This window comes from Eleginops maclovinus, chromosome 12, assembly GCF_036324505.1.
Source record: "Eleginops maclovinus isolate JMC-PN-2008 ecotype Puerto Natales chromosome 12, JC_Emac_rtc_rv5, whole genome shotgun sequence".
Lineage (NCBI taxonomy): Eukaryota > Metazoa > Chordata > Actinopteri > Perciformes > Eleginopidae > Eleginops > Eleginops maclovinus.
In genome coordinates this window covers 19,181,253-19,193,449 of record NC_086360.1, presented here as the reverse complement: position 1 = coordinate 19,193,449, position 12,197 = coordinate 19,181,253, and the positions used below count along the sequence as shown (strand labels likewise).

Here is a 12,197-nt window from a genome sequence, read left to right as displayed (position 1 = left end):
TCCTGTCTTTTCTTCCTGTGTGTACTAACAATAATCCAACATCCATTATTATGTAACCCTCCTGAATACAGATATTTATAATCTGAACATGCTGGAGTTATGACGTCATCCTGCACAGCTGACCATGACAAGCGTTTGGAGAAGCATGCAAACCGTTCTGTCATGGTAGGTTATTGCTTGTAAAGGGAAAACAGGGAATGTATCATTGGGATGAAATGTGATTGATGCATGGCTTAACTTGATATCCTTTTTTTGTGCCAGGGGACAATGGGTTGTCAGAAGACTTGCAAGGTGGAGAAACTCCTGAAACAGTCTCATGGGGATTTAGTGTGGAGCCAGAGACAAAGGTTAACCCCAGCAAAGAAAAACAACCGGATGAGAGGCACAGATAAGGTTTGTTTGCCGGTGTGTTTGTTGTAAAGCTTTCCATGAATAAGCCTTGATTCAGCCATGTCTGGACACTGGCGGGATCAGCACTTGTTGATGCCTGCAGCCATAATCTGACCTCACTATGCACTCCTTATCCAAGACTGTCACCATGGCTCATCATTAACAAATGCAACCATATGTGTTGTTGTATTTTCACCTCATTTCCAGATGATTGACCTACCAAACAAACAATATATTTGAATGCTATATTTATAGTAAGTGGCATTTGCTTCTTTGCAAAGAGATTAGCCAACATCACATTATGTAATATTAATTTTATTAAACAGCCTTAAATACGGAGTCTCTACAAATGTATCGCACTTAGGAAGGTTTGCTACATGTTTTGCATTAGTTTGTAATATTTCAAAACCACCCCTAAAATTGTATGTTTATATTTGTTGATAACTTTACCTAAGTTGTTTAACACGTTATATTATCAGTAACCACAGTATGACATACAACGTATGGGTTAAAATAAAATGAATGTAAGCAAAACACATTTGTCGAAAGGCACAGCCAGAAAGCATTGGAGCTATTTTAGTTTGGAAACACTGACTCTTTATAACCTTAATTGTCGTGGCATTGCGCTACTGTGTAAAATAAAATGACCATTAAGAGACAAGTTAAGAAATAAGAAATGATTTAAAATGATTGTTGGAGCCTCGGTAGTGCAGAAATCAGATGGCACAAATTGAAGTGCGGCTATTATCCAGATGTGCAAAATGCAAGTAGGTTGGCTTAAGAAGTTTATGTCAGTGTCCATGTGAAGATTAACGTCAGTCTGTCAGCACAGCAGGGTGGTGTTTGTTTTTGGATTGTGTGTGTGTTTGTGTGGCTTTGTAATAACCTGCTTGGGGATGTGGAAAGTGTTCGTTGATCTGGAAGGGTACACTGTAAGCTAGTTTGATGAAACATTTTTATTTCTCCTACTTCAACTGTGACACATGGCTTGAGTCAAAGCAGCGTCCTCTGTCTGTTGTTAATTAAATATAATGATGATTTAAGTGACATTTTGCTAAAAGAAAATTCTTATGGGTACGTCTTTAAAATGTTGGATGAAGTATGTATATTATTGGCACACTGTTTTCTCACTGAGCCATATTGATTCTGCTCACAACGTGGAACAGCTTGATTGACTGCCACAGGGACAGTCATTGGCTTACCGGGACATTGAGAGGAGAGTGTGATTCCTTTTCAGCAACCTGAAGTGACAGTAGCAGTTCATTCTCACATACAGCCTTTGCCTATTAAAAAGAAAAAACACAATCCTCGCCCTGCTTGTTTTGAAAGCACAGCCAGAGTTTTCAGACAGGACTGTGATGTTGAAACAAGAGGCTTGCTAGTGCTCAGCGGAGGCTGTTATGGATAGCATCAGAGTAATTCTCTCTGCAGGCGAACAGCAGGACAAGGGACTTCATTATGTCTGAAGTCAGAGCCACTGGTCTGTAACCACTAAGGCTAGCATTTATTTCCTGAATGGGAATGGGAAAGACAAGAAATGTGATGAACTCAGCAGGAGGTTTGATATTGATATAGGATACAGATCATTATATTATTCAGACTACATATTATGAGATATTGGTTATCAGACTTTTGTCAAATCAGCATCGAAGCATTCAAGACATATTCTTTTTTGCCTTATATGTCTTTGGTGCTGCTGCTCTCTATTCTTTTTTACATTTTATTTGCTGCCCCTTTTGGTGTGAATGCTTTTCTTTAGCATTTTCTTTTTTAATGCTAAATAGTTTTTTTTTTAAAATACTTTGTTTTTATTATCTTTATATTTTTGACCTTTTGCAACTAATATTCTTAGATTGTTTATGTTAGCACCACCAGACACCAAATCAAATTCCTTATGTGTAACCATACCTGGCATACACTTGATTCTGATTATTAATATATAAGCTACTGTTCCTCCATGTGTTGTTGTTGGTGCTGGGCACCACACAGTTAGTTGTTAATCTGCAGAACCCATCACAAAAGCGAATGTCAAAACAGTTTTTCACACCTCCAAACGTGTCTCAGTCAGCTGTGTTAAGGCAGGCCTACAGCTCCTGGTCTGCCTTCTGACATCCTCTGACAGCTGTCTGAACAGTTTTGGTTCCATTTAACATGCTAAGGTAGGCAGGCAACCTCTGAATCATTATTTAAAAAACACAAGACCAGCAGAAGCACCAGCTATTTGATGCACCTTGCATAACTCTGCCCTCGCTGGTTTGAGTGAGACATGCCATGATCCCACTTTGCACTGACAATATAATTATTCCAGTTTGATGTTAACAGATTTTAAAATAATGTTCCAGCTGTCTTTTTTTTCTTTCCACTTGACCCACACTTTGAAAGCACATAACTACAGTATTTGACCTGTGATGCTTTGATAAAATACAATAGGCATAACAATGAAAGCCTACATTATTCTTACTCACGGAGCCATATTAAATTAAACTTTTCAAGGTCATTCGTTACTTCTACATTCAGAAAAATAGAATAAAAAGAGATTCATGAACTTTGTTAAAATGATCAAAGGAGCATAATGCTTGCAGTTCTACTTTTACTCCTGCTGTGTTCTGTTTTTTGTTAATTTACTAGTGGCCCTGGAGGTGAACTACTGTAATTTACAGTTACCCATAGCTCCTGATGTTATAGTGAAAATATCAGGTGTGCGTCTTGCTCATTGTAAAAGCTCAGAACCTGCCCATTTTGTGTTTACACACCAGGTACAGGACACAGTCGGGATCATTTGACATCAACCGTGTGTGATGACGTTGTGCCTTGAGTGTTAAACAGCCACGGTGCAAAATAAGCTTCAATTGGGATTGCAGGGAGGGTCCCGCTGGAGGGGGAGGGAAGGCTCTAAACAGAGGTAAGGAGCTGCTGTGGTTGCCAGGCATCCACGCTGAGGAAGCAGATCTGTTTTGGGCCCTGCTCCTCCTCTCTCCTTTTCCCACAACAGAGTGCAGCACCGCTGTCAGCCACAGAGGGCAGCCATGCTGCACATGCTGTGCTGCTCCCCTCCACATCTCCCTGTGGTGAAAAAAACCCCAGGATGGCCCAAATAATCCCCTTTAATACCCTTCTGCACTTGATTTCCTGATCTGTGATTGGATGGTTAGGTAGTAGCTGCTGTTTGTGATAGCTGATTGGTCTGGCCCACCATTCAGGGAGTGAGGGTTTGTCAAACTGAGCCTCTGGGTAGCCTCTGTGGCATAATGACCCATGACAAGGCGAGGCAGAGTCCCAGGATCAGCTTGCTAAAAAAGAAAAAATAGCAGAGAAACACTGCAACAAAACTGGGAGCAAAGACCAAAGGGGATGCCAGAGAACCTCACATGACCTTGCCAGCTTCAATCATGGCTGCTCATCAGTGGCAGTTAGGTGGGCAGGCGGTACGATGGCGCACGTGGCTGGAAGGCTTTATTGACAGGATTGTCTGTGACTGCTGAGAATAGGACATAGAATGACCAATTCTGATTAAGGAAGACGAAAGACATCCTGGAGAGGGAGCGCTGCTCTGTGCTGCTGCGCACTGCACTGCCTCTGCACCCCTGCGTGCCTGTGTCTGTGTGACTAAGCGTGTGTGTGTGTGAGGGAGAAAGTGAGAGAGAGAGAGAGAGAGGGAAAGGGGGCGTGTTGATGTGTGTGTGCTCTGCTGCACAGTTACGGTAGTGTGAGCTGAGTGATGCTCGCTGGCTGTGTCTCTCTCTCCCTGCGCTGCCTGGCTGTGCCTCTTTCTGCCGAGCACTGATGAACCATTTTATGCTACCAGAGCTGCCATAGCCATCGTACCGGTTCCGCTGCTTTTCTGTCCTCCTAACAACAGTAGGAAACACCTGCCACTGCATCGGCCCTTTAACCGCTGCTGCTAAGGTACTGTAACATCCACTGCCTGCTGTCAAACCGTGTGTGTTTTTCTCAGAAAAGGATTGTTGTGCTGCCTCTGCTGCAGGATCCCTGTGCTGCTGCTGCTCCTGCTGCTGAGTGAGGGATAAGGAACATCATAACATGTCTTAGTGTCTTGGATGCTTAGCTGCTACAAAAAAGGAAATGTTTTGTTTTCAGTTATTGTACATAATAGTCTAGTAGTCTAATATGCATTTCTTAAGAGAAGGATACACCTGTTTTGGGCTGTTCTGCACAGGATTGCAGAATATCTGGGTTTAACAGCATCGGGAAGAGCCAGAGGACATTGCACATCATTTGCATGCAATGAGGTTTCACTGTCATTTTGTTAAATTGAGTTCCTCATCCTAGTTGAAAAAATGCTGCAGTGCTTTTTAAATATACTTCAGTCTGCATAAGAGGATCAATGTGTGGATGGTCTCTGGGTGATATAACATGATCTTTTGGGGTTGATGTTGGTTCCGGTTGTCACTGCCATGCTGTCAGATGGAGCTTTTTCTAGAGTCTATATGCAGGGGAGATGTGTTAGTCTCAAGTTGACAAAAATCATTAGGGTAGGCAAAGTTGTATTCATGAGTTGGAGATGTGAATGCTAATTGGTAGACAGCAGTCATTTGATAATACTCAATATGCTTGCATGGATTTTTCCAAACATTTGTGCAGATTACCCACCAATGATGTACACCAGTGTTATCAAATCAAAGCTGTTAAAACAACAGCTTACACTCCATCGTGATTTTCCCCCCACATAGCAGAAAGGGTAGTGTAATTGTCTGTGTGCAATGTGCATAATACATGTAAACTAGATTTATAGTAGGGTTATAGAGGGCATTGAAAGATGTATGAATGATATAAGTGTTTCTGTATGTTGTGTCATCAGCTACAGCTCTCACTTTGCAATAAGACAAGATCCTATAGGTGGCAGTCATGAGGAGGTGGCAGTAGGAATAAACAGTGGAGGCTGAGCTGTGATTTCTTACAGTGAGAGAAATATGTTGTGTGTGTGTGTGTGTGTGCACAGGTATGGATATTTCTGTTGTCTTCCAAGGTCGCTGATTGGAAGAGCTTCCATTATTAGGGCTGTCTCGACCTGCACCTCGATTATGAGAGAGTACTTACAAAGTCCCATTTTTGTAGCTCCTCCTGTCCTCCTTGACGGGCAGACATGGCCATTCATCATTTCACTGGATGTCCCTGAGCTGCCACCAAGTGGCTTTTATCTTCACTATGCACAGGAGACGAATATTCATATTTCTGACCTAAATTTGTTTTCTGCAATGAGTTGGAGAGAAAAAGGCAGGCGGTTGTGTTTGTGGTGCAGGAGTTCAAGGAGGGAGGAAAAAGAACTGTTGAGTTATTTTTTTATTTCATATCTGGCCCTGGGTCAGATATATTTGCATAATATTCTTAGTGTTTATTTCCTTCCTCTGGTAGCACCAATTGGGTGGGGTTTACTGCATTCGTTCAGATATTTTGTTTTAGGTCACAAAAAACTTGAACTGAATTTAAATGAAAAAAGTGTCAGCTCAATGTTACACCATATTGAAGCCAGATTGTATTTGCATATATCATTTTTGATAAGACCCAAGGACATATGTGAGATAAAAATAAAAATATTGCCATTATGGATAGTTTTTGTTTATGACAACATGTGTCACACTCCAATGACTGATATCATCATTCTTTAAGATGATGTTACCCTGTTAGCAATCGATTTGTTATACATTGAAAAGGTGATTTGATACAATTTACTATCCCTCTCAGGACCGGTACACCTTCAGGAGCTCGAGGTGAGCAGGTGTGATTGTTCCTGACCCCTCCCGCCCCTGTAACAAACTCCTTGAACTCACATCTGGCAGCTGGCCACAGCAACAAGGCCCACTGACATGGATTTAAATCCCCATCATTACTACAAATGCGTCCTTTCAAGTAGACGTGTTGGCTTTTTACCTATTGTAAATATTAACTTATGTATTGGAGCAGGTTAAAGTTGGTTGTTAGTCTACCACCTCTGGTTGGGCCACAGTTAGCACCCTTGTGGACTGTGTATCTGTATGCAAAGTAAGCAGGTGGCAACACAGTTGGTATTGGCCCAAATTGTGTTTGAAGATTTCTTTAAAATATTATTACTCTTCAGTATGTGTTCAGGTTGCCTAGTTGAAATCCCACAAGAATGCATCAGCGGCTATGTATACAAATTCTATAAAATACTGTACAATAGATTATGTAACAGGCCCGGCAGCATGACGTTGCAGTACCAATGACCCGCCCCCTTCTGCTGGTGCTCTTGTTTGTACTACACCCATCAGCGAGGTTGTCCCTCAGTTTGATCTGAACTAGACACCAGTAAAACACACCAAATAGGTCCACAGGAGTAAAGTGGTTGTTTATAGTGGGGGGACAATGTCCCACCTGAATGGGCCCTGCCCTTTTTCGATTGGTAAAGTTTCATGACTGCATCTTTCAAGTTGTGAGGATGGATAATCCCACGCAAATGCGTATGCGCACACACTTACACACTTTTACATTTAAATAAAAAGCGGACTGCTTTACCTTCATTCCTGTTCCTGTGCATTCCTGTTATTGTACAGGTTAAGACTTAAAATAAGGTTAATCTTGAATTAACTTATTTTAGTTTTTCTACAGGAAACAAAACAGCAATATCGCAGTCAATCATGCCCATTTAATTGCAGAACGCTAGAATTGTGATTGCGGAATTGTGCAGCCCTAACCCCTTACGAAACAAGATTGCTAGAATAAAGTGTGTCTCCAGTGCTACAGAGGCAAGGGAAAGTGAAAGGAAGAGTGCTGAGGTGCTGAACATGGCTGCTCAGTGGAGGGTGTAGCAGTGTGAGCGGAGCATGGCTCAGCATGGTCCTGAGTGACTTAGGCTCTGCTGTAGTAACAGCTGGAACACTGCTGCTGCTGGCGCCTGAATGTGGCCTGGATAAAGCACGTGACCCCGCCACAGTGTGAGGCATTAGTGATATGAACAGCAGGGTCCACGGCCGCTGTTACATAACACCATCTTCACTGGGAAATCTCTGTAAAGATGGCTCCGGGAGACTCAGAGTGACGGTAGAGTGAAAGTGCATTATCATTGTCAGCAGATGCATCACTTACTCCGATGGTTGGACTGTCCCATGCATGACATAGCAATCATGTGTCTCTTGTGTGTCCAGAAGGTATTTCCATGTGAGGGCAGATTTATGTAGATGTGTTGTGCTGTATAAGCCTATAGATGAGATCCTCTCTACACACAGTGTATATGTTTCTGTCTATATGTGTGCATGTGATTGCATGTGTCATTACACCAGCGTGTGAGTGTTGCAGTTTGTGTCTCCACATATTTGCATGGGTATGTTAACGGCGCATGTTTGTGTTGCGCCATAGCTCCCGCAGCAATAATGTAATGTAAGTAGATATGTTGTGCCAGCTGTCGCCATGACGGCAGTTTGACTGACTGCTGTAGTCGGGTTCAGAGGCCCGTTAGAGACTGGCTGCTGACTTCTCTGGAGGTCAGGGGAGAGTAGCCAGTAATCACCTCAGGGATCTGACTGCATTCATAATTGATTGTTCCTGGAGTTGATCAGTACTGTCCACTCGGTCAGATGGACAACACTGATCTGGTGTGAACAGTCTGAGATTAGATGAGCCCACAGAAGTTAGTTGTGCTGATTTATTCTAAGGATGCTATTTCCTTTTTCACTCCCCTTTACAGATGTGACTGACAGCTGTGACATTTTCCCAGGAACAAATATTTGCATAAAAGCCTGCAGGCTCTGCCCCGGTTGTTCAAAGCTTATACTAATGCTTTACTCATCAGACAGACATTGTTATAGACAGGTCATTGATTTATAGGAATTGGTGCCGGAGAAAAGGTTGGACTACAAGGCAAAACCCCTTTCTGTACAGCAACAGGATTTTGGTTAGCATTGGCCAGGCTGAACTGATGTTAAAATCTATATATATTGACACATATATTTGGAGATTTTCTTGCCTTCTTTGAGCTGTCGGAAAGTCTGTGTTTTGTTCAGCTCAGTGAAGTGGAGGGCTGTCTGGTTCCGAAGGTGAACGATCAGGCATGAGGGTGGGGCCTGGGGGTGATTATGTGGATCTTACCAAAATCCACAGGCAGTGATGATTATTTGTCAGGATTTGCTTTGTAATAAAAAAGCTTATCCCCTCAGGTTCAATCTCGGCCTCGATCTCTGCCTTTCTGCTGACTTCGCCTGCTTTGTCCACTCCACAAAAAAAAAGCATAATCCTGTTCAGTTTTATGTTGCATAGGTAAGTTTATCCCAAACTTGCTAAATTATATTTTTACAATAAAAGAGGATTCCGAGTGATGTGAACCCTGGGTAATTTGATTTATTCAACTTATACTTCACGACAGTAACTGCAAGAGCAAGGTCCTTTGATGTCTGAGGTGGTTGTTGAACACGATGTCCAATGTTCATGTCTTTAATAATGACATGGTTTACTCTGTTTATTCTCCACCATGTTGGAGGTTAATTGCACTCTCTTTGATAACATGTTAAGGGGCAGGCATTGCAACAGACACACTCTGCCAGTCAGCTGAAGGCAGACTTGCTGTTTCTACACCACTTTTAATGCGGAGGATGATTAATGGAACGCTAATGTGCTCCAGAGTTAATGCTTTGTGTTTATGTAGGGATGTAATTGATTCTAATGTCCTGATCAAGTGGAATTTCACAGCAGATTACTGGGAAAAAATCTCTGCTGTGCAATAGGTGCTACAGCACAGAGCTTTTTTTTGTTGTTGCAGTGATTCATCTTTGTTAACTGTATGATAGGGCACTCTACCTTGTTCAATGTTATAGGTCTCTGTGGACTTGGTAAGCCTACTGTCCATTCCACTGCCTCCATGCTGTCCCATCAATGAATAGGGGCACAGGGTAATTGCATGAAGAAGCTGTAATAAGGTGGATTGAATTAGCTTTGCCCTTACTGAAATGAATCAAAGAGACCGTCATGACATACAGACTCCCAAACTGAGTCATTATACCCTCTAAGCCAGATATTTCATAATATTCTGTTAGTATTGTTCTCAAGTTTAGGACAGTCTAGGACTTCAGCCCAACATGGGTTTGTACAAATGCCTGTAAGCTGGAAAACAACCAGTGTCTGGTTCTGCATAATTAGAAATGCCTGTATAGCATTTACACACTAGGATAATTGAAAATAGAAAGATAGCCATAGACTCTGACAATTGTCACAAAAAATGAGCCCATACTGTGCTGAAATGTAATTCAATCAGATCTCCAGTGTCTCTCTGAGCAGGCCAATCACATACACAGTGATGAATTGTTTGTGAATGTTACTTCTCAAAAAGTCCCAAAAATTAGAAGTAAATTGATTAGTTGCATAATTGATGAGTTAATTGACAGGTAACTATTTAGAAGATTTATTGAAAGCCTTTTTATTAAAGAAAAAATCTGTAACTGTCATCCAAGCTGCAATCGCCAGGTTTGAGCATGTAAACGTATCTGCCATAGTGCCAAAACGTTGCAGTTCATTGAGCCGCCACTTGAGGCAGGCTAGAAAATGGTGGCAATTTCCATATATGAAATGCTCAACTATATAGCATGTTTTTATAGCTTCATACAACATATGGTTTTGTCTTTATTACTAATGTTTCACCCTAAATATCACAACTGTAGGATGGTCAAATTTATCACCATACAACTCAAGGCTTAAAGTTACTAGTGATGAGGGGGTTGGTCGCTTTGACTGACAGGTTCACTTCCACCCTTGCTGCTTGCTCTGCTGTTCAGCCTGGGGTGGCCTAACTCAACCAACGATTCCCATTTTTGGGTAAGCCAATAATTAGACCGTGGTGTCACTGTTAAAATATATGTTTTGTTGCGCTAAGAAAATGATGGTTTGAATTTCTCAAATAATCACAAGAATCATTTTAAAGGCATGTTAAGTTGTAATTGTATGTCCAACTCCATATAGCCTTCTGAAATACAGAAAGTGGAAGTAATAATCGAGACAATGTTGTGGGCAAGCATTTCAACAACATGAGTTTGTACATAGATCACATTGTTTCCATGGTGGATGGCAGCTGATGTTGGGGAGTTTCAGGCTGATGGAGGGACTACATGGCTTTAGGAGTAGTGCCTTGGGGCAGGGTAACAGGGCAGGACAGGAACAGTGTTTGTCCAGATGTCTGCTTGAGTTTGGGAGGTTACGGCACTGCCTACTGCCATTAGAAACAAACACTAATTGCCCATTGGCCCCGGGTTGGAGATGTGCAGCTGGGGACATGTGGCTAAAAATAGCACTGCTTGTTCCCATGAGTGGCGGGCACACAGCACCATAGCATTAGTATTCAGCACTAAAGCATGGCATGGACAAAAAAGGTCATCTTCTGGCCATGGCAACAAATGTCAGGGTGGACTACAGCGACACCAACACAGGGTTGGTGAACTGCGAGAGGCTCCTCAGGCTTCGCCCCCTTTTGGACTAACCTACTGAACCATCGTCCTCTTTCTGAACACTGGCATAAAATGTCACATGAAGACAGCCAGGCTAGTGCATGACATCCTATGTTTTGCTTGTAGCCCAGTAGTATCCATGCTTGTTCTATGATGTCTTACCTCCATGCTGTGATGGCCTTCCATGCTTGAGTCGAGTTACAGCTCTCCCTCTATGACACAAAAGCAGCATCTGGTTCCACCTGACTGGAGCCATGAATAATTTAATAGGGGGCATTATTAATTCCAGCCAGCTCTACTAGCTTGGCAATAACAAGCAGTTTAGGTAGTGCTATCAGCATTGCTGGCTAAGTGGTTGTACATGGAAAGAGGATGTTATTTTACCTCGTTGGCATCTTATACCTGGGTGTGGGTTTATAAATATCTGGTTGAACGAGTGCTTAAGTGTTTTTTTCATTGATACACTCGCCAACATGTTGCTCGGTTGTTTGCAGATTTTGGAATGGGAGTAGACTGAGTAAAACAACTGGTGACCGAGATAATACAAGTCCCCCATTAAACCAATCACGTGATGTCTTTTGTGACATGCACAGATTGACAAGCACAGTCCACGAGGATTTGATTTCACAGCAGATCATTAGAAACGTTTTCTATTTTATGTTTGTATTTCTATCACGCACGATCTGAGAGAAACTAAACTAGACTTTGTTTTCGCTTGTTGTTCTCAATGTGTGCTGAAAGCAGCAGATAGTCAGGTAGTCAAGTTAATTCCTTCTATTGTCAGAATGAGCTTGTGAAGATCAATGAAGAGAGAGCACACTGTTTGCGCTGCATGAGGGTAGCTGTTAGCTGTTTTTCCACTTAGACCCCCTGCTGACTCTGAGCAGCCACTCAGAGAGAGTGCTAGCAGATTTCATCACCAGTGGGACTAGCAGGGGTGAAGGGATATTTGGAAAAATGTGTCAAAAAACAGCTCAATTAAACTGTAAATTGGTAATTTGTATGCTGATAACTAATTATTCTTCCTTAAGAAAATGCAATATTTTTAATGTATTGAATTGACTTAGTGTTATTTTCTGTTTCCTCCACAGCTGAGAAATGAAGTTGTGCCCCTCCAGCTCCCATGTGTGCAGCATTTGGGCAGTTTTCGTCTTCTAGAGAACAACAGCAGACCCCTACGACTCAACCCGGAGACCCTGAGCCACCAAAGGCTAAAGCAGCAGTTACTGGTGAGTTCTCTGAGTGAAAGGGAGATAAAGGCTTGTTGATGCTGAACTGGGCATGGTCCATTAGAGGCAGTTGAAGACTGTGGAGTCATTTGCTTAAAGCCACTGTCTGCACTTCATGTTCCCCCCTATCTGCTTTGGATTGTAAACTTGTGAAGCATGAGTTGTTTTCCCTCCA

At 42.2% G+C, this 12,197-nt stretch overlaps 1 protein-coding gene across 2 annotated transcripts in view; it reads left to right on the top strand.

Moving 5' to 3' along the window:
- Positions 1-12,197, top strand: part of rimbp2b (RIMS binding protein 2b) — an 80,883-nt gene that overhangs the window by 1,787 nt on the left and 66,899 nt on the right. The window contains exons 3-5 of one of the 2 annotated variants that reach the window (XM_063896810.1): positions 72-165; positions 262-393; positions 11,885-12,022. In XM_063896810.1, the coding sequence (XP_063752880.1) occupies positions 100-165; positions 262-393; positions 11,885-12,022 (336 nt within the window). In that variant the 5' untranslated portion in view covers positions 72-99. Of the gene's footprint in view, positions 1-71; positions 166-261; positions 394-4,211; positions 4,297-11,884; positions 12,023-12,197 lie in introns of those variants that run through there. The other variant, XM_063896811.1, reaches the window with a different exon arrangement.